At 42.4% G+C, this 23,483-nt stretch overlaps 1 protein-coding gene across 7 annotated transcripts in view; it reads right to left on the bottom strand.

Annotated features, from left to right (window-relative positions):
* TAMM41 (TAM41 mitochondrial translocator assembly and maintenance homolog) overlaps window positions 1-23,483 on the bottom strand; it is a 129,753-nt gene that overhangs the window by 12,178 nt on the left and 94,092 nt on the right. For 3 of the 7 annotated variants that reach the window (XR_014508484.1, XM_083429227.1, XM_083429226.1), the window contains exons 4-8: window positions 19,030-19,209; window positions 18,325-18,417; window positions 7,134-7,284; window positions 3,589-3,734; window positions 1,073-1,238 (exon numbers count right to left, since the gene is read on the bottom strand). Coding sequence is in view for 5 of the 7 variants with exons in the window: in XM_083429227.1 (XP_083285353.1) it covers window positions 1,073-1,238; window positions 3,589-3,734; window positions 7,134-7,284; window positions 18,325-18,417; window positions 19,030-19,203 (730 nt within the window). In the remaining 2 variants the exon portion in view is untranslated. Of the gene's footprint in view, window positions 1-1,072; window positions 1,239-3,588; window positions 3,735-7,133; window positions 7,285-9,919; window positions 10,256-18,324; window positions 18,418-19,029; window positions 19,210-20,812; window positions 21,068-23,483 lie in introns of those variants that run through there. The other 4 variants (XR_014508485.1, XM_083429225.1, XM_083429229.1 and 1 more) reach the window with 4 other exon arrangements.

Genomic DNA, 23,483 nt, shown 5'->3' with positions numbered 1-23,483 from the left:
ACGGGCCAGTCTTGACAGACTCTAGGGTTGTGCGCTCATCTCATTCTAGAGGCCGGGAGCCAGCGCTGTCTGCAGACACTTCCGGGTCACGTGGCCAGTGTGACAAGCTGCATCTGGCGAGCCAGCGCAGCACACGGAACGCCGTTTACCTTCCCGCTAATAAGCGGTCCCTATTTATCTACTTGCACCCGGGGGTGCTTTCGAACTGCTAGGTTGGCAGGCGCTGGGACCGAGCGACGGGAGCGCACCCTGCCGCGGGGATTCGAACCGCCGACCTTTTGATCGGCAAGTCCTAGGCGCTGAGGCTTTTACCCACAGCGCCACCCGGGTCCCTTTATAATATAATATATAATACTTTGCCATATTTCAAGAATGGACCTTTTTAAAAGATCCAAGACACAAAGGACAGTGGGTGTACTCCAGCCAAAGTTTAAGCCCTTTTACCTTAGTTTCATCGCCTCCAAACTGGGGGTTCATATGCTTGAATTTTAATTGGATTGTGCCCATTATTTTAAGTAACTGCACCTTATACAACACTGTTATGAAGCACTTGACTTTTTTTAACTTTATGCATATACTCTCAATAACTATCAAGGTAGTGACTTTTTGGGGGTATTTTACAGATGAGGAAAACTGGGATTTTTTTACTCCATCAACCTCAAAGTCATTTAGGATGTCTCTGATTCAGAAGGTACTCAAGGACAGATGCTGGGATAAAAGTACAACCCATCGTCTATTGGGCATAACTAATTCTTTGGCTCAGCTCTCAGGAACTGCAGTTTGCTCAGAAGGGCACCAATTACTGGCTAAGACTCGAGGAACTGTGCAACTTAACACTAAAAGAAGTTTGGGGCTGGTTTTTCCTGAGTAGTATCACATGACAAACTGTTTTTAAAACCAAGCAATGTGATTTTAAGCAGAATGGGGAGGGAGGGGAAAATCTCACCAGGAATGCCCAAACATTAGATCTCAAGCAGTAATTAGAATTTGTTCTACTTCCCTACCTAAAAGAGTGATTGTTAAGCACTGACTCCTATAAAAAGCTACTACTATTATTCATCAGTAAGCTTACCCTGGTGTACCACTAATCCACAGTCAGGGTCATGGGCAACTTGCAATAAAATTTCTTCCACATCTCTGTTCTTTCCCGGAGGATCCATGAGAAAAGTTATTTGCTGCTGTAGGGTCCTTGGCAGAGCCATTAGCTGCGCAAATTGACCTTCTGGACTCTTATCTATCTAAAGAGAGAGAGAAATGAACAGACATGGGTTGTTGTTTTGAGCATGTGCTCTGTAGGCACATCCATAAATTGCAACACATATTGCCGTTATAAGAGTGCAACCCTCCACACAGTATGAACAAGAAGAACCCTGCTAGATCAGCCCAATGGTCTAGCATCCTGTACTCACAGGAGCCAACCAGATGTCTGTGGGAAACCCACAAGCAAAGTTAAAGCACAAGAGCAGGTTTCCAGCAACTAGTGTTCAAAAACATACAGCCTCCCAAACGTGGAGGCAGAGCATAGCCATCATGGTGAGTAGCCATTTTGTGTTTGGTTTTTGGTTGCAAAATTAGGGTTGTAAAATGGTAGCTTTCTGCATCCAAGGCTCTCCTGCATAAGAGGGTGAAAAGTTCAAAGGAAGGTTAGAAGTTTAAGGGGATGTTTTGTTAAGGAAGGTCTGCACAGGAGGGTCAAAGGATCAGCATACAAACCGGACAATTAAGGGGAAATAGAATCTTAACTAGAAGGTTACTCTTCTGATTGGCTACGAGGAGAATATGTCAAGCTAGAAAGTTAGGTAAGGCAGTTTATTGTGGAGTCAGGAACTTGGAGAGGAGAGCTGAAGAGAAAAATGGGCTGAAACACTTTAAGAGAGCTGGAACGCTGGAAAGTTGGATACTGCAGGAGTAAGGAACCAGGAAAAGACCATGAAGGGACTTTATAAGCTGAAGAGAGAGGTGCAATTCTCTAAGCATTTACCCCACCATCTGGCTGGGTTTCTCCAGCTACGCTGGGCGGCTTACAGTACATATACAAAACACAGTAAAAAGTCGAACACTGAAAACTTCCTGATACAGGGCTGCCTTGCGTAGTTCTTTATTTCCTTGACATCTGATGGGAGGGTGTCCCACAGGGAGGGCGCCACTGCCAAGAAGCCCCTCTGCTTGGTTCCCTGCAACTTTACTTCTTGCAGTGAGGGTTTATTTAATGTGCTCTTATGGGCTTCTTCCTAAATTTATTTTCAAAGAAGTTGACTATTCTTGAACAAGAGCTACATACAGCACATCACTTTTGCTACTATGTAGAATTTTGAAAGCAGAATGAGACCTAGTGGGTAAAAAGCATAAAGCAATGAACTTCCACAATAAAGGGTATTTAGGAAACATAAGAACAGAAATAATTTAATCTTTAGCTATCTGTTTAAAGACTGAAAAGACCTATAGCTTGAATTTCTATTAGGAGCATAGGATTCCTGCTTATACTGAAACAGACCACTCATCCATCTAACTCAGTACTGTCTAAAGTTCCAGGGATGTCCAACCAGTAGATCGTGATCTACTGGTAGATCCCCGGCTGATCCTGGTAGATCGTGGGATCCTTATCATGTACAAAAAGTTACAGGGAAATAGCAAAAAAACCCACTTCTGTGCAATCCTCCCCCCCAAAAGCTCAACAACTCTGGGCAATCCACCCACCCCACGCACACTCCTCCTCCCTCCAATGACAATGGGTGGATCTCTGCCATTTTTTTTATACTGGGAGTAGATCACAATCTCTTGGGAGTTGGAAATGCCTGGAATATACTGGCAGTAGCTCATCAGAGTTTCAGGCAGGGTTATTTTCCAACGCTTCCCAGAGACGTCAGAGGTTAAACTAGGACTTTCTACATGCAATAATGAGCTCGGACCCTAATCTACAGCCCCTCCATCTATTTCACCTTTTGAGTACAATGCTACCACCTGGCTCTCAAAGCATCAAGTTCCAAACTGTCCTGTTTCTTGTACCTTCCGTGCTGAGAGGTAACAGTCTCCCGGCAGCCCTGTGCTAATTTACAGTGCAGACACCCAATCCCACCTTCACTTTAGCTACAGTTGAACAATCACAGTGCAATGCAGTTTATTGGAGGAGTATTCCTGGCAAAACAGGCTACAAACTTTTCACCTTAACCAAGTTCTTCAAGCATAAATGAAAAGCATATACGACAACGAGAAACACAGCAACCAGATGAATAGCAGAAACACATTTTTATCACTTCAGGTCCATGGCTTACAGAAATTACATGACTGACACCTGAAGGGCTGTTAATAATGGTACGCTTGCACAAAAGAATCCAGAACTTACTGAATATGCAATTCTCAGAATCTAGAAAAGTTGCATGAAGCTGCTGTTGTCTGTTTCACTACTATTTATCACATTAAAAAATGGGAGTCGAACTGGAGTGGGATATGCCTTTGGCACATTTGCTACTTATGCTGAACATGAGCTCATTCATGCAGTCCAACCCGGGAAAGGGAGAGGGAAGGACACATAGACACGCCATCATTAGCAGTTTTTGTTTAAAAAGCTTTTCATCATGAATGGCTTACCTCCAGCTTCCCCTGCTGGTGCTTGTACACCACTTGTGGGCAATCCTCTAATATGTTACTGTAGAGCTTCTGAAAATGCAACATATTAGGCTTCACTATGTTCATAACCTTCGACTTATCTTCTCCAATTATCATTCTGAAGTCACCTAAACCAAACCAAGATGGTCAGCATACATAGTATCAATGAAAATGCACACAATCTGAGGAAGGGATGGTGTGACTTCTAACCATGTCTGCAAACTATGGGGTGGGTAATTATTGTTAGGGAAACCACTCCTGCAGATGTAATGCTAACCAAGTTTTTATCCAGAAGAGAAAAGTGTGTGGGGAGAAGGGCATGAGACCTCAGGCAGCTGCCAATCACCTAACCACAGGGAGAAAAGCTGACAATTTTAAGAGTCAGTTACAAGACAACAGTTATGTAAAGACGATAAGCATAAAAGTTACAAAGCATTATCATATTCTGACAATAAAAGATAGCCCATTTTTTTCTTTGTAGGATAAAGCACTGTTATCTATATAGCAAGTGCAATCAAAATATCCAAATGTACAGAGCTAGTGTAAACAGGCATGTTGGCACCCCATTAAAGAAAGAATGAATGTTTTGGTAACCAAAATAGAAAAATGGAGTGCAAGATATTCATCATTCAGTTAGCAATTTGTGGCCCATAGTGAGGAATGCACTTGACTGGTGTGATAATGGACAGAATGTCAGATCTGGATTAGGGAGAGTCCAACTTGGGACACTTGTTAGCAATGTTATCACAGGATTGTTGTAGGGAGAAAATGGGGTCACTCCTTGGAGGAACAACGTGATAAACATGAGATAAGCTTAAGTGAAGAAAGTAATATGAAGCACCTGCTAGGTAACACACTTGTTTGTGTCTGTCCACATTCAGGGGACCACCCCATTTGTAGTTTTTGTAGCTTGTCACACAAGGGTGTTACTAAGCACAGGATCATACAGATTCACTTTGACCAGTTCCTATTTCTCTTGAAATAGAGACGCTGACAGACACAACTATTTCCACTACACTTCAAAACTGGGCCTCCATTTGACTTCTGAGCATACTGCCCTTCCAGTTGCTGCAATGCCCCTACCCAGTTCTCTCAAAAAAGGGACTGTGCAACTGCCTCTGCATGGAGCACTCCTGGAGCACATTATGTGCCCAATGGAGGCCAGAGGATCATGCACTCACTCCTCTGCCTCAGGAGGAGGATAATTGCCCAGCTAATTTTTTGCTTTTCTTTCCCGTGGTAAGAACTGCTCTTCTCTCTCCATTATGCAATCTGTAGAGGTAGAAGTGTCAGAAATGGTACCTGTCAACAGACACAGCAAAGGAAGTACAGCCTCAAACACATTCTTGTTGCACACTAGTTTAACGTCCCACTATAAATTTTAAGTAAGGTCCAAATTTTAACCAATGTCTGATTTTTTCAATCAGAAATACTTTTAGAAAGAATTATGCACTGGCGGCCCTTTATAATTATTTTACACTTTTGACACCAAGCAATTGTTCTTCATTTGAGACCAAGCAATTATCCATCACTCATTCCTTACATGGGCAAAACGTGGGAGACAAGGAAGGCTTTATCCATCCCAAAACAGTTTGATGTGCTTTGACTCATTTCTAGCTCCGTTAGCAAACATTACATGCCAGGATCGCTTTTTTAGAAGGCTGCTCTATGCTCAGAGAAAAAGGAAAGGTGGCAACTCACACATGTGTGTAAAGGGGAAAGGGGAACGGAGTGCTTTAAACACAGGAGGAACTAATGTAAGGGAAGATCACAATTTTTAAAACACCAGTCAGAATATTGACCGCATTAAGCTTTCCACAGTAGGGAAGCCTTCTCTAACATGAAAACAAACGGGCTGAGGCAGCCTATAACAACAAAGAGAGGAGGCTTTTTCTCATGATCTAGGGATTATAACTAGGGATATAATCAAAATTTCCAATGTCTAGTTTCTAAGTGAGGGACACCAACACAAAGGCATAACAGTTACATGTTATAACATTTGTGCTACTCTGCAGAATGTGCCTTAAGCTTTCCTGAAACAAAGCACCTGGGCCATTATTCAGCCTCGTCTGACAGAAGGCTACCCCAGGGAAGGTCAGAGGTAGTTTGTCAAAGGATTTCCCCTACCACATAAAAGCATAATATACTCACTCAGCTTCGAACCATGCTGTGCCAACAAGGTTCCTCTGCAATTCCAAGACCACTTAGTCAAGCCTTTGCCATAATGCACTATGTAAGCCTGGGCTTTCCCCTCCAAGATTAAAAGGTTATACATCAAGCCAAAGCCTGTCAGTTCAACTATATTGTGTTGAAACACAGAAAAGCCCGAGAAATAAAGCATAAGTTGAAATATACAGTGTATGTAGCTGCTCTTCCTTGCTGAGCCTTTGTTTCATTGAAACCAAGGAGTAGCCAGATGTTGAACCTCAACTCCCATCAGCCCTCCCTCAGCTAGCATGACTAATGGTCAGAGATGATGGAAACTGTAGTCCAGCAACATCTGGATGGCAACACACTGGCTACCCACAATTTAAGAGTTGACCTGTACATATTTCATTTCAAGCTTCAAGTTTTATTGAGATGTTGCTGAAGGGTACTGGTGTCTGGTTTTTGTCTGGAAGGGTTTTTTTTTTCATATGGCAAGGATGGGCTCTCTGTATTTTACTTGTGAAAACATTTTTTCCTTGCCATTTGGATCTTACAATATAATTTTAAAGTTAAACAATACAGAGCAATATAGGACATTATGAGAGTCATTAAACGGCAGTGACTGAAGTCAACGAGCCTTCCAAAACAACAAAAAGCCACAAAGTTTTCTGAAAGAACCACATAAGCCAGCTGCCTAAAAACTAGGAGTGAGGGGACTAGAATGGACCTCCCTCAAGAGAGATGCCCACAACATTTGGGGAAACAGTCCAAAATTCATTGCTGGAGCCCAGGTCACCCTAAACCAGTCAGGTACCCAGGTTGGAAAGACAACTCTCATCATGCCCAGACAACATAGGACTTTAGTAGTTATTTCTTACATTCATATCCTATCTTTCCTCCAAGGAGCTCAATTTGGCATACATGGTTCTCTTACTCATTTTAGCCTCACAGCATTGTATTCTGTGAGGTAGGTCTGGCTGAGAGACTGTGACGGGCCCACCCAAGGTCACCCGGTGAGTTTCATGGCTAAGCAGGGATTTGAACTCTTGTCTCCTAGGTCCTAGTCCAACACTCTGAACCACACTGGCTTTAAACAGAGGTAGTTTCATACGGGATAAAGCAATATATGAAGCAATGGCAAGCTTTGTGGAGGACCAAATTAAACACTCTTTTTTTTCTTTTCTGGAGAGTGAATCAGTATATGCTCAACTAATGCTTTTATGGGAACCCTTCACAAGCAAGACAGGCACAGAGCAGGATGTAGCGACACATACTTCATCCAGGTTTAGGGTCCTTTTCAAACCCTGGCAACAACAACAACAACAACAACAAAAATACACTGAAAGTCATACTAACCACAATATGAAAGTCTTACTAACCGCAATAAGAGAGCCCAGCAATCTGCATATAAAGATCCTCTTCAGAGAAACTTTCAGGTAACATAAGAAAGGCTGCTGTGACTGCGCTCTTCAGGTTACTAGTAAGGGCTGCTTGCAGTTTAACGTTCTCATTCTGAGTAAGGATTTTCACCTGAAAAGTAGTCAAGAGGCATCAGAAATTACAAGCATTAAACATACACACACCAAAGCATTTCTATTTATTTTACTGATTTATAATCTGCTTCATAGCCCTAGCTAAAGTATTATACGATAAGATAAAATCTGATAAAATACAGATTCTAAAAACAATAAAACCATCATTACAACTGCACAATTAATATTCCATAAAATGACCAGGAGAGCTTTCTTAAACAAAAATGTCTAAGGCAGGCACCTAAACATCAAAGCACTAAATGCCGGTCTAACTCCAGCTCACTCCAGAGGGCAGAAGCTGCAATGCCAAAAGCCGGGTTTCTGGTACACAACCTTGAACTGCACCTGATAGCATAGTGGCAGCCAGTGCACTGCAGCTCCTCAGCAGAGGTATTATAATCTATGATGGGATTTATATGCTTCATAACTGACTGCAAATCCCAGAACTATGTCACAATAAATTAATGAAGGTACAATGATTTAGAGATTTTCCAATTTTGTCAAGCTCCACTTTCAACAAAGCAGATCTTCAACATTATAAATATACAGAAAAACGGGAGGCAATAAATACCTATAATCAATGCAATACATCAATGCAAAGCCCATGCATCTCTGTAATGTATTGTTCTTGGAGGCAGAAACAATAGCAGACAGTGGTGCTCACCTGACCTCCTGGTGCCTGCATCACTGAATACAAAGACAGAGATTGGCTAGGTTAGTATGGGGCAAATGCTAGGGTTGCCATATTTAAAACAGTGAAAATCCGGACAGAAAAGTTGCTGAGCTTTCTTTTTTTCGTTTTCCCCAAGGTTGTTGAGCTTCTTTTGGCAGGACCACAACAAAAATTGCCATTTTGGAGCTATTTTAAGGGAAAAGCAGAAAAATCACCACTGCCAACATGGGATGCCATACATCCGGATTTTCCCGGATATTTGGCCAATTTCTGCCCAGACCCTGCTGATAAATGTGGTATTCTGGATATGTCCAGGAAATTCCAGGCGTATGGCAACCCTAGCGAACACACAAGTGGGAGATGGACCTATGTGTTTGCACCACGCTGACCTTCCTCTCTCCATCCCAGTTTTCAGGAGCAATGCTGACAACTGGAGTCAGGTGAGTGCCAGTGCCCCATGCCAACACCCACTATTGGGTATAAATATTTTGATTTAAATAACTTATTTCTTGGCCACTTAGTCCTAGTTTCATGATTCCCCAGCTTCTACAAGACTGAGTATCAGAAATGACACTGAGGATAAAATTCAACTTAATAATAATAATTTATTATTTATACCCCGCCCATCTGGCTGAGTTTCCCCAACCACTCTGGGTAGCTCCCAAACAAGAGTTAAAAACAATACAGCATTAAATATTAAAAACTTCCCTAAACAGGGCTGCCTTCAGATATCCCAGCGGCTACTCCCAGTCACCAGTCTAGTTGCCGCATTTTGGATTAATTGCAGAACTGAGCTCTAAAGAGGTTGTTCTGTTGGCACAAGCATTTCTGCTTATCCAATGGAACAAATCTTCCTTCCCCTTCCCCCATGCACTGTTCTGAGGATGCTGCCAACCCTCCACAGCAGATCTGGAGAAGATACAGGGGTGAGGGAGGAAGCCACATTGCACAAGGTCCTTCCACTGGCTTCCACAAGCAGAACAGGTTAGTTGAATCCAGCCCTATAACAACACCCATACACTTCTGCTTCAACTTATATTCCATTTTTTGAAAATGCCCAAATATTTGAGTTTGATGAAGTTAAAAAAACAAATACTCCATTGATGCCATGTACACATGGCTTTTGCTTTGCTTTATCATATAAGAATTTTGTTGACGCTTCAGTAAAAAAACAGGATGCTACCTTATAACAGGTCAGATTATTTGGCCATATAGCTAACTCTGACTGGCAGCCACTCTCCAGAGTCTCTGACAGGAGCCTTTCACACCGCTTTCTACCTGATCTTTCCAAATGGAGGTGAAAAGGAATGTATTGGCACATGTGGCGCTTCCACCTACATAGACATGAATAGGAAGGCATGCCATGGGTGAAAGGTTATCACTCATGGCACTAACACACTATTAGTCTGGCCTGAACATTTGTACTGCAATGTTTGGCTGCAATACTGATGAAATGTCATCATTTTTAACCAGTTCTGACATATGCTGGAAAAGCTCCAATTTAAGCACATTCTTCTACCGCTTGAGTCATCAACTAGAACAGACAAGGCGACAAACTTACTTCTGTTGTCTGTGATCGAGATCCAAAGAACTGTGAAACTAGAACAAGGGAGCCCACGGGAGGAAAGCTGGACCTGTTCTTGAACATTAACAGCCCACACCCACCGTGGAAATGGCTTTTGAAAGCAAGGAGAATTTCTGAAGTTTGATATGGGATAGTGGTCAGCAGTTCACAGTCAGAAGTTCCACTGAAGTAGCACAAGTCGCCTTCCTAAGCAGCTCTTTGGATCCCAGCATATATTTCTTCTGCTGTAGCAACATGAGACACTCTCGGAGGCCTTTGCAATTTACTTGGATAAAACACATGAACCCTCGCACATTTGTAGGTGGCTTTGATTTGAAAAGACAAAAAAGGAAAACCAGTCTCAAAGATGCTGAAGATTAATACATTGATGCCCACCTCATTTTGCTACAGAGAGGTCTTTCTCAGTAGCTTTTATGTTCCTTCGCAATTTCAGCAATTTCAAAAATGATGTTTTTGTAAATGGAAACATGGAAACCCCTGAGGGAGGTCTGTTTAGGTGGAAAAAGTGATGGTCATTTGAACATTATTCTTGGGCATCTTTGAGATTCTTTCTCCTGTTTTGTCTTTTTCCTTGGATGCTTCCTGTTTCTCATTTGCGTGTGTGATTTAATTTGAGGCAATCTGCGCACCACTGTGTTGCATTTGTCCATAGAATAATAAATGTTGTAAACATATTTACACAGTTATGCAATTTCCCTCCAGATTTTGCCCTGCACGGTGCAGGAATAAGTATTGCCTCTAACCAAATTACCCTTTTCTTCTATTTTTTTTTTTTTTTTTAAGTTTCCACAAGATGATTTTAGAGTGAAGGAGACAGCTGGAGCTAGACTGCAATGAAACAAATAGACTGATATTATTACAGTGTGCAGTTTTTGCAAACATTTAGAAGGTATATGGGTAAAAGCAAGTCCATGACAAAGAGATGATTGTATCCAGAACCTCACAAGCTTAAACCAGAGCCGATGATATATATTTCTGAACACAACCCTCGAGACCCAAAACGAATCTGTGGGGCATACAATATCATTATTCTTCCATTATCTCCTCCCTGCATTTGAAGTGTGGTTTTTGTTAGCGACACAAAATCTGAACCATCTGAATAGTTAAAGGTAAATTGGTCCTGGGAGAGGCTATTTGAACACATGCTTTCAATTTGCTTTCCTACATGTTTTTAAAAGCCTAATTTTACAAACAAGCATTTTTCCTCCTCCTTGAGGGGAAAAAAAAGTCAATACAATCTTCTAGAGCTGAAAATGGCAGCTGGGAAGACAATAGGGGAATACAGTGAAAGACCAGCTGCTTTTGCTGTCTGTCTAACGGCCAAATTACACAGCCAGTTGAATAGTCAAGTGACCAAACAGCCAGTTCACCTCTATTGAGAACAACTGTGTTTATATGCTAGGAAAAAGCCCAATATATAATAGCTTATCTGCTTGACTGAGAGGGGGAAAATGAAGAAATGTGGTCTTCTGACTCAGTTCTTTTACTTGATTTACACTACCTGCCATCTCATACTGAAGAGTCAAAACTAACAGAGTTTTCTGGGGTTTTTTAATATGTTCATTTTAATGTCTGATTCAGCAAGACTCATTGTAACCATGTCCTGCGGATGTAAGTTAGAGAGAGAATCCAATATAAATGTATTAAAAGGGGTCTTCGCCATAACCCACTCTTAAACATTTTACTCCATTGAACACAGTGGGCCTTGGTCTAAATTAAGCATGTAGAGGTTTCATCTGTTTGATGGTTCCTTATGTAACATTTTCTTATAAAGACCCTATTTATTCTTAAATTGCATGCACCCCCCCAGGGGCTTTGGGATGTTCATTCTCCTCAAAAGTCCAGTCACAAGGTGTGGCATGTTATATCATGCTGCATTTCTGCTGGGAAGGGGGTCTATTAAAAATACTGCATTTTCAGGGCCTATTATCCTTTCATCACAAATGATTTGGCTTGCCAAAATTTATGAAGAGATGTTGCAAACAAGGATCCAGTTAAAGGAGGGAAGAACACACTTTGCACACAGTGTTAATCTGTAGCATAATCAGTTAAGTATCTGAGACTGCCCCATAGTGGAGGGGGAAACACAGAGCAGGAGCAATGACATCATCAGCCAAAGTGACAGGATAACTGATAGATTGTCCTTGCTCTGGCAAGTGAATTAATATGGTAATCAGAAATGTGAGTTTGTTTGTGACAAATCTGCAGAGGTAATCAGAGACCAGATGCTTTCTTTCTTTCTTCCTTTTTTTTTGGATGGGATTCTGATTTCAGGCTAGCAATTTAAAGGGCAACAATTCTTTGCAAGAAGCAAGCAGTTAAATTTCAGCTGGCCAAATGCACTCTACGAGATGAACCTACAGTCAGAAGCAAGCATCACTGAGTTTGATGGAGCTGACTCTCAAGAAACTACCGTATTTACTCGAGTATAATGTGTCATCAAATCTAATGCGCACCTTAATTTTCGCAACGCAACTTGGCCAAAAAAGGTGCGCATTAGATTTGAGTAAATAAGGTATACATAAAATTGCAGTCATACAGATCCTAATATATAGTGGTGGTGGGGGGGCTGCAGTCAGGATAAGTACTACATACTTAGAGTAGATCTGTGGAAATGAATAAACATAGCTTTCTTAGGGTCATTCATTTCAATGGGCCCACTGTGAGAAGAACTTAATGGAATACAACCCTGGGTATTGTGCTATGTATTGCACTCTCTCTCTCTCTGTTGAAATATATAAAAATATTAAAAAATTGTCCAGTAGCACCTTAGAGACCAACTAAGTTTGTTCTTGGTATAAGCTTTCGTGTGCATATACACTTCTTCAGATAAACAGAAGTCACCAGACCCTTAGATATAGTGGGAGGGTGGGGTGGGGTTTTTCTCAGGAGGGTAGTAGGAGATGGGTGATTGACTCAATGGGTACGGTAAACCTGTTAACGAATGCAATTAGCCCCACAGGAAAAAGCAAGGGATAATATGCAGGTGATTAGTGTATGTAATGAGACAGGAATCCAATATCTCTATTCAGACCAGGTCTCTCCATAGTTTTCAGTTTAGTGTTAAGATGTAATTCAGAAACTTCTCTTTCAAGTCTGTTTCTGAAATTCTTTTGTAAGACGACAGCTGCTTTGAGATCCTGTCCTGGGAGACTGAAGTGTTCTCCTACTGACCGGACACTGAGGTCCAGCGCTGAGTGCCTTCTGGTGGTTCCCTCACTGCAAGAAGTGAGGTTACGGGGAACCAGGCAGAGGGCCTTCTCGGTAGTGGCACCCGCCCTGTGGAATGCCCTCCCATCAGATGTCAAGGAAATAAACAACTATCTGACTTTTAAAAGACATCTGAAGGCAGCCCTGTTTAGGGAAGCTTTTAATGTTTAACAGACTATTGTATTTTATTATTTTGTTGGAAGTTTCCCGGAGTGGCTGGGGAAACCAAGCCAGATGGGCGGGGTATAAATAAATAAATAAATAAATAAATTTCTGTCTTGTGATTCCTGATGTCAGATTTATGTCCATTTATCCTTTGGCGTAGGGTTTGGCCTGTTTGTCCAATATAGAGAGCTGAAGGGCACTGCTGACATTTGTAGGCATACACAATGTTAGAAGATGAGCAATTAAATAGGCCTCAGATGGTATGTTTGATGTTGTTGGGTCAGTGATGGCATTGTCTGGGTGTATGTGGCAGCAAAGTTGGCATCTGGGTTTATTGCAGGCTCTGGTACCAGTGTCCGTGTTAAGTCTGCTTGCTGTATTATTGTGGGTGAGGGGTGTGTGTGTGTAATAATGGATGAACACCAGATGCCTGCATTTATGTATTCTCTTTGGGGGGATGGGGTTGTCATGATAGGCTCCTGCACTTTGAAGTTCATCACCGCACAACTAGATAGCATAGTTTAAGAAGACCCCCTACTGTGATCCTTGAGAGCTCTGCCAGGCAATGCAGACCAATGATCTTATTCTGCATAATGATCTTATTCTGCATAAGACAGCTTCATCCGTAGCGGTATAGTGCCTCTGAAGCTATCATGGACATGGAAGTGGACTTTCATAAGTGCAGCTGAGGTGGAACAGGTAGGAGGAGCTATAAGTAGAAGGAGCTTGGGACTATGTGACAGGAGTGGCTTGGATAGTGCCTCCCACTTTCAGGAAGCACCAGAAGTATCTGCCATTCCTCAGTAGCCAGGAAATTTACATAGTCTGAAGATGGGACAGCAGATCATAAAGTTTTAACAGGATGGATGTTTTCTACAAGCCTCAATTGGGCTGCAAAAAAACCCTGTGTTTACCCAGTTCTTCAACATGAGGTTAGATGAGAACTTGGCTAATCAATCTTATGTGGTGTCCAAAGCAAAAGCCAGCAAACTCTTGAGACACAGCCAGAGAGGCCTGGGAAGAAGAAAAGAGCTCACAATTCTCAATAGCCATTTGTGTCCTACTAGAGATGTCCTCATCTGAACTATGTGGCTCATATTAGCACTGCTGCAAGAGTATACCAAACTAAGGGAAATTAACACATCGGAGAGCGGGACTTGGCTTATCTTGCCCACTCCAGAGAGACAGAAAAACACAGAAACATTAACTAGCTGGGACACAATCTTGTGGCGGAACACTAGGAATTATTCTGCTTGAATCTCTGCTAAAACAGGGGGAAACCCATATGAGCTGTTCAGTCATGTTTAATATATCACTGTCAGATTTGTGCAAAGGGTTTGTTTTTCAACATTCAAGTTTGTATTGACTGTAAATCACACAGTGGAAACAGTCGATAAAAAGGTATTGCATCACAAACCTGAAACATCAGACGGGAATGCTTTCATGTTCAGATGGATGGTATATTTCAAAGGCTTCAAAGATCAGCCCTAAAGCTGTTGTCACCAAGGTTTGAAAAACCAACATCCAACTAAAATAACACTATCTACGAGTGACATTAGTTAAAATTTCCAGCAGCAACTACAAATTGCTGGTTAATTTTGCAAGTTTAGATCTGGACGCAAATTCCAAGAAGAAAAAGAAGATCCCAGAATGGAACAACCGAAAGAAAACCTAGAACCAGAGAAGGCATTTATATTTATTGGATTTGCATTCTGTTTTTATTTATACTTCTAGGGCAAGATTGAATGTAGCATGAGTAGCCATCTGCTCACTTCTCCTTCCTGTCCTCCACCCTGCAGTTTCCACCAGCAAAATCTGCTCTGAACTTTAGAGACACTGAGGACTGGAGGGGGAAGTTGAGAAAGCCAATGTTCTGTTGCACAAGCAGGCTAACATCACCGAACACTGCCTTTTGTTTTACTGATTCCCAGAAGTTCAAAGCAGGCTTAAGATAGGTAAAGTGTGAAAAACGCTATCTACCTTCCTACACACTTAAGGCAAGTTACAAAATACCTCTTCAGACAGAATGATCTTACAAAAGTTTCAAAGTGACAATGGGTACGAATTTAGACATGCTATGTCCGATGCGGTACAGTCCTCCCAGAGATCATTCCACTGGAAAATATTCACTAGGTTAGACTGAATGGAAGCACTACTCATCAAGATCTCCCTGCATATGGAAAGTTGATATTTTTTTATAAGGGGACTTTGAAACAAGTGATTCCCATGCACATTCCAAAATGGTGGAATCCTGGGAGAAGTGAGTAGGGGAAATAGAACACACACCCAAATATGTAACTATGTTTTTACTAAAAATTGTACACTGCTTGAGGAACTTCAGCTGAAGCGTTTTTTAAAACTAAATAAATATCTGATGAAATCACAAACTTAAGTTTTACTTAGTCCCCAGAAGAATAGCAACATGAATGCTCATTTGTTTTCTGAACATGTAACACAGACAAACTAAGAAGAGTGGGCTTGTTTTGTTCTCAAAATCAAAGGCAAGAAAAAGTATCTTCCATTAATTTTACTGGAAAGGACCAATGAATAATTTCCACCAACTCCCACTAATGATTTCGTATGTTGTAGCAGAAGAATATTAAATATATATTAAAAACATTAAAATACAAAAAGAAGTCAGCTGGGAATTCGTAGGCAACTAAAAAGTATCACTTAAGACTATACCCAAAGCAGATTCACAACCCCACCTGCCCACCCCTTTCTGTCATCAGAATTCCAAGTTGAATTTAGAGTCTCTCTCTCTCCTTTTGACTTAACTCTGCTTCCATCTAGTGGTCAATTGGAACACTTGATATGAATTTTGTGTAGTTGTCACTGACATTTCACCAGGCACTTTTAAAGCTCAGTACTCTTTATCCTATGGGACGTGGGTGGTGCTGTGGCCTAAACCACAGAGCCTAGGGCTTGCCGATCGGAAGGTCAGCGGTTCAAATCTAGCAGTTCAAAAGCACAAGTAGATAAATAGGTACAGCTCCGGCAGGAAGGTAAACGACGTTTCCATGTGCTGCTCTGGTTCACCAGAAGTAGCTTAGTCATGCTGGCCACATGACCTGGAAGCTGTCTGCGGACAAACACCAGCTCCCTCGGCCTATAGAGCGAGATGAGCACGCAACCCTAGTAGATATCAAAAAATTCCAAAAAATTCCATTTGAGAACCGGCTCTGCCCCTGTGGAGCTGGCTATGTAGAGACAGCGTCACACGTTCTCTTGTCTTGCTCCCTATATAAAGATCTCAGGGACGAGACCATCACGCCGCTCCTATCTGCCATCCCCGGCCGCTCTTGCGAAGCCAAATTGTGCTCACTTCTAGCCGACCAGAACAGCTCGACAACAGAGAAGGTTGCCAAATTTATCGAGAGAGCAATGAGACTGAGAGCTGGTATCTGAATGATATCAGTGTGGTCACCCGGATTCCTCGTCTGGGTTTTTATGATTATTATCATTATGTTTTATTATTATTTTATTACTTCTGCCAAGTTTTAAGTACTGAGATTATCAATTTACCTTGGGTTTTAATAGGTCACAAGATTTTAACTATATTTGTAATGTACTTCTGCTGGTGTTTGTCTTTTGATGCTATGGCCTGTTGGCTATGCAAATAAAGTTTTATTCATTCATTCACGCAACCCTAGAGTCGTCTGCATCTGGAATTAATGGTCAGGGGTCCCTTTACTCTTTATCCTTAAAGCACCAGATTCGGAGTATGGGAGTGTGGTACTGTATATATTGTTGCAGTTGAGCTCTAATCAGCCCCAGCCAGCATGGTGAGGTAGGATTGGAGTCCAACAACATCTAGAGAGCCACAAGTACCCACCTGTGACTTAAAGACACCAATAAACTGGTGTGACCAACTGTTAAGGAGAAATGGGTTAAGATCTTCCATCAGGTATGAAATTTACACAATACTTTTGGGAAATTATTATCTTTCAGCTTAACTCTACATCCACTACCCTGAACTCCTGGCAGCATAGAAACATGATCAATAATATGTTTAAATATAGACCGGGCATTTCCAAATTCTCTCCCAAGAGTGCAAAAAGGTCACAGGAAGAGATGTGGGAATGGAGGAACTGAGAGCCAAGTGATAGCGGCACTCCCGTTGGATACCAATGTACCTGTTGCAGGGTAACTCGCATGTGCTTCCAATGGCTTGGCAAAGGACAGTACAATCTGGTTCCAAAACTCTGAAGTTACTTGTCAAACTACATGCATTAGTTCCGCACACACATCATATTAAACCATAATTTGGTTTGATGCAAATAAGCAGTGTGGTGGCGCATGCTGCTCAAGTGTTCCCAAGGCACTTCTCTTCCACTGCTACTACGCCACAGATACAACAACCCAAAGTCCAGCTTGCTGTGCTATCCAAACCCAAGTTTACGGTGCACTTCCTCCCAAGGTTTGCTCTTGCCTGCCACTCATGGTGGCAGACTCAGTTGCACACCAAGAGGAGAGCCATGGGAACTTTTGACCAGCAGTCACCACCGCACTGCTCATTCACATCAAACTATGGTTTAATGCTACATTCAAACCAGGCCACTACATGATGCATGGTTTTGTTTTTAAAAGGTATAATTCATTAAAAGGTAAAGGACCCCTGACAGTTAAGTCCAGTCACAGACGACTCTGGAGTTGCGGCACTCATCTTGCTTTACAAGCCGAGGGAGCCGCTGTTTGTCCACAGACAGTTTTTCCGGGTCATGTGGCCAGCATGACTGAGCCACTTCTGGCGAAACCAGAGCAGCACATGGAAATGCCGTTTACCTTCCTGCCGGAGTGGTACCTATTTATCTACTTGCATTTTTGATGTGCTTTTGAACTGCTAGGTTGGCAGGAACTGGGACCAAGCAACGGGAGCTCACCCCATCACGGGGTTTTGAACCACCAACCTTCTGATCGGCAAGTCCAAGAGGCTCAGTGGTTTAGACTCTTATTTTAAAGAAAAAGTAGCGGTGAGCGGTGATTAGGAATGTGTTGGCCCCTGTGGTAGCTCCCTGCTGAAAATTCACCTACCCAACACTGCTATTTGCCTTCAAATGTGCTGTTCACTGAAATTAAACAGCACCTTGAGCAAACTGCCACATAGAGGAAGGAATTTGTGGAGGCCCAATTCAGACTGTAGTCCCACAGCTGCTTTTTCTCCAAAACAGAAGTGACCATTTGAACACTAACATGAACAATGTAACATGTAGTTCAACCCTCAGATGGAACGCAATAACAACTTTATCAGCATTTCACTTTACTTATCCCACAAATTTACATTCCAAACACCACAGTAAGAGTACAGCCTATGGCGACTTATCCCTCCACCATGTTTTTGAAATAGTTTTCCTGTGGTTATGGTTTATGGTCATTTTAGATGAGAAAATGAGTCTTAGCAGTACCGGCTTTTGCAGTCGTCCAGCTACATAGAGTGTCTTCCAGTGAAGCAAATCTTCAATCAGAACATCAGTACTAATAACACCATATTTTATAACCTGGAACATGCAAAAATGAGAGCTGGATCACATTAAGTGTAAATAAAATATAAATATACATCTGCCAAAAGCAAAATAGATTTGCACAAAGGCTGAATCTTTTGAAAATTCTTTTGGGGAAATTATTCTCAAAGCACTAGAGAGGTAGGGTTTTTTTTTGTCTCTTTTGCTAAGAACCATCCTAAGAAGCGGCAGAGGGGCACACACTGTGAAGTCTTTTTCATCAGAAACTTTCCATGGGAAAATCACTTATGTCCCCTGTTCTCCCCATAAGCCTTTCTGCAGAGTCTCTTATCTAATCTTCAAGGCGCCTCTTGATATTTAAACAGTTACCTCACTTGGAGTCCCAAAACTAACCTAGTTTTGAACCTATCTTTCATGATGGAAAGAGTCATAAAAGTTGTTTTATTTTAACAAAATCTAAAACAAAGATTAAAATAACCACAATTTAAATCAATTAATCCTGTTTTCATAGAACGTATTGCCTTTCAAAAGAATTTTCATCTCAGTAATAAAGCTCTCACAGAGCAAAAGCCTGAATGAGTCAATAACTAAACTTGTACACTGGGGGCAAACCCAGATAACAGCAAAGATGCCACCTATATTACTTACCCTGCCATTACAAGGCACTAGTGTATTGTAGTAAATCCCTGCTCCATAGTTCTGGACGTTACTGATTGGCTTGGGCCCAAAATATTTTAGAAAGGAATAATGATTACGATTCTTTAACAGGTTCATCATATGCCATGTCACAGAATCATCAACAGCAAACACGAAGTCCAGCATATTGTTCTGTAAAATAAAAAGGACGACAGAATGCATAGGTTTTTTTGCTTACAATCACAAGACACTCCTGAACCATGTTAAACACCAGAAGGCAACATAAAGATCTGAAACAAAACAACAACAACGAAGAAACACATAAGAAAACACACACACACACCCCTGCATTCAAAAGCTCACAAAGCATGTTTGTCCATTCCATATTGCATCCAGATTAAATTAGGTCCCATTCAAATCTAGACTAAGGTTTCCATTAAAATCAGTGCGAAGAGTTAGTCATTAATTTAGTCCCCACTTTAATTCAATGGGATTTAAGTGCAGGCTTTCGATTGGACACAGGCTAACTATAGAGTACAGTGGTACCTCAGGTTAAGAACTTAATTCGTTCTGGAGGTCTGTTCTTAACCTGAAACTGTTCTTAACCTGAGGTACTACTTTAACTAATTGGGCCTCCCGCTGCCACTGTGCTGCCGTTGCACAATTTCTGTTCTCAACCTGAAGCAAAGTTCTTAACCCGAGGTACTATTTCTGGGTTAGCAGAGTCTGTAACCTGAAGCGTCTGTAACCTGAGGTACCACTGTACATGATGCATCAGCATCTGATGGCACTTAATAAAGTTCAAGCCTCAGTAGTGTTTTGATACTTAAAGGAAAAATTGAATCTGATACTATGCCCAAGATGTTCACTTACAACAGTGATTTTCAACCAGTGTGGCGTGGCACCCTGGGGTGCCTTGAATGATGGTCAGGGGTGCCACGGGCAACACTGGCCCCTGCCCCTCTCTCTTTCTCTCCCTCCTCTGATGCCCTCTTGCATCCCCTCCCCCAAGGGGAAGATTCCCAAGGAGAGGAAAGGAGGCTGAGAGGACACTCCACAAGGAAGGGTGGAGATGCTTCAAAAAAAGGGTGAGAGGCTGCTAGCTCTGCAGGCAAGGGGTGACCTAACTGGGCTTCTGAGCCCCACAGAGGTGCCGCAGAAAGAATGTAGTTGGTCAAGGGAACCGTGGACCTAAAAAGGTTGAAAACCTCTGACTTAGAACAATACCACTGATAACCCAATCAGTACAACACCACAGGCCACTATTAACTCATTATTCACTATGGCTGTATTAGGAACCATCTAAGAAACAAATGGTTAAAAACAGTTGAAGCTAAGAGGGATAGGATTGCAACCTTAGAATGAGCCTTAAACTTAAAGGCTGCCAGACTCTAACCTCAATTAAGAGACTGTGGCTGCACAGTTTATTGGAAGCAAATCCCATTATAGACAGTGAGAGCTATTTTCAAATAAACATGCATTGATAGAAGCTGCTAGGTGCTGGTTTTACCTGCAATTAAAGATTGTGTTGCATGGATGGTGCTATGAAGCATATGGTGAAAAAACGAGGGGGAACTCTATTATGTTTTCCTGGGCTCATGAGGGTAGAATCGGGGAAGGGTGGGCAATTCTTAAAACACACACACATCCCAGCTCCTTGCTCAGGAAGGCTGCAGAAAGAACAACTTCAAAAACGGCCGCCGCCGCCGCTTGATCGTTCGCAGGTTTTACAGCTAAATAATAGGCATAGGACTCGCCCCTTCCCGTCCTAGGAGTCTATTCCAGCCCCACTTACCCCCGTTTCCGCGGCAGAGGCCCCCGCTTGCTGAAATACCCCGGATCCATAGGCAAAAGCTAGGCTGAGCTCTTGAGGGAAATGAGCCAGGATCCTGCGGAATTTCACCGCCGAGCTCTGCAAAGCCATGCGGCCAAAGTAAACAACGTGCGCCTTAAGCGCGCGCGGAGTCTTCGCAGGGCAGACTCAGCAGCTGGGGGTGCCGGGCGGAAGCAGCACGTCGCCCTACGTCCACGCCAGTAGCTGAGGAAATAGAGGGTTTGAGCCAAGAGGAAACCAAGTAGGCGTTCTGAAACCACAGCGCCCTCTCTGGTAGAGAGCTGCCTTGGGAGGGACCGCTTTCGCTCGCAATCCAGTCTACGCAGAAAATACCGGCGATGAATTCCCTGGGGCTTGAGACCAGATAAACAGGGATAGGAGTGTAGCCTGGCAGGAACCAAATTATATAGGCAGGCAGCAGTGCGAGCAGAACTTTTCTCAAGGTTCTTTCTGGAGCAGAGTTACTGTTTTGGGGTGAAAAATGTACTCAGGGTTGAGAGTGAATTTCATGCTCTTTATTCAGTTCACAGTGGTGAGGAGGAATGAAAGTTCCCCCAAAATATCTGCTTTATATGCATTATTTACACAATGGGCTGCATATGATTGGCTAATTCCGGGATACTCCTGTAGGCCAATCAGGTTGTGAATTTACTTCCACCTGGAGCTGGATTGGGTGGCTCCTGCAGACCAATCATACTGCTGCATTGTTCTAGGACCAATCAGACTGCTGCATTCTGAATCCTATTGTTCTAGGACCAACCAGACTGCTGCATTTTGGATCCTATTCAACTCAGTACATAACATGGGGAGTAAAGAAACCTGATTAAGATTTTTATCTTTTTTTTATCCCCCCACTCACAGGTTCCAAAGATGGGGAAAGGCTTGTTCCCCTGGTTCACTTCATGCAGCCAATGCAATTGTTTATTGTTTAAAAATATATATGTATAACTGTGTTAGGGTTGCATATCACATGAGACAGATCCACTAGCACAAGGACTTTCTATTGCACAAGGGAACTTTCCCTCCCTCTCCTTTCCCCACATACCCCCCAAATCTCTTCTTGGGTTCTCAACCCTCTGGAGCAGACTTGGAGGGCACACGGGGCCAGGGGGCGGGAGAGGTTCCATTGCATAAGTGGAAATCCTGCAGTACTATTTCATTGCATAATGCCTTATGTATAGGTATAGGTAAGCAAATATTGAGGGAACTGTAATTATTGCCTATATACCTTCTTATTGGACAAAACAAATTTGACTGAATTGCCCAAATTACTCCTGTACTTTTTACACCACCGTTTGATCTAGAGGGATTCCAGCGAGTTTATTTAACAATCATACTGCCGAAGCATGCATACTGAATATATTGATTTTTTTTTAAAGAATACACACATCATTTGAGGGTGTGTGTTTGGATTTAATGCAGCCTGATCCTGTTGCTGCAGTCCCAGGCATCTAGGAGCAAATGCCAGTGAACATTTCTGCTTAACTTAATTGTGGTTCAAGCTGTCAGAAATCTTCTATGACCTGCCAAGCAGTAATAATATATGTAGATACAGATGGTCCTACTTGCTCTGAACTACCAAGCAATCTCATCTGATTATTCTGAATGTCAGATTGGCTATGAACCTCGGGGAACGCAGGGAGCTGATAATTACTCAACCAGCTACTGTATGCTGCTGTCGGCAAAGTGTGATACAAAAGTTATTAAAAGTGTATGCTCTTTTGCATACATTTTCATCTAGAGAGCCAAAGGACCTGCAGTACCTTCTGAGGAAATTTAATCAAATTATTTGAGAAAGGATCCAGCAATGGCTGTCATTACGACTGGATCAGAGGCATTAGGACACTGATTACTAGCTGCCAGCATGCAGAAGCTGGTGGGCTTCCCAGAGGTGTCTGCCTGGCACTGTAGGCTAGAGGCAGAATCCTGAAAGAAACTACAGCTGGGGCACCATTATTTTTAATGCTTCCCTTGTGCATGTTTTTTTTTTAAAAAAAATAAAAATAAAAACAACAACTTCATCAGAGTAGCAAACTAGCACCATGTGGAACAGATTACGCTATAAGCTTTCTCCCCAATGCACTGGTTTTCATTTACAGGTATTTCTTCTATGCCCAAGAGTGATGGAGAGTGGGAGTGCCTATGATTCTATGGAAACATGCACCAAAGAGTCCAGACACGACAGCAACTTAGAGAAGATGCTCTCTCAGTAGATGCCATTCAAAACTGTAAGAGACCCTCTGATTATTATATCTTTGAACAGGCAGAATGGTATGGTTGGCGGTGCTCTAGCATAGGGGTAAGCTAATGGTGTGCCCTCCAACTCCAAGCAGCATTTAGCATGGCCAATGGTCAGGGATGATGGGAACTGTAGTCCAGCAACATCTGAAGGGTGCCATGTTGGCTACCCTTGGTCTAATGGATACCTGGGTCCTGAGCCTTGTGGGATTTTAGAGATAAGCGTCATGTTCCTTCATCCAAGCTGCTGCTGACAACAGTAGTGCTTTGAAGGAAAGGGTGAAGCAGTCCCGGCTGGCCCTCTTTGTTCAGATGCAGGGACAAGTGCAAACAGTTCAGAGTTTTATGCATCTCTAGGTGAGGTTTCGACATGGGTGGTGCTGTGGGTTAAACC

This window comes from Podarcis tiliguerta, assembly GCF_965153285.1.
Source record: "Podarcis tiliguerta genome assembly, chromosome: 2".
NCBI classification, from domain to species: Eukaryota; Metazoa; Chordata; class Lepidosauria; order Squamata; family Lacertidae; genus Podarcis; species Podarcis tiliguerta.
This window is presented reverse-complemented; position numbering and strand designations above follow the sequence as displayed.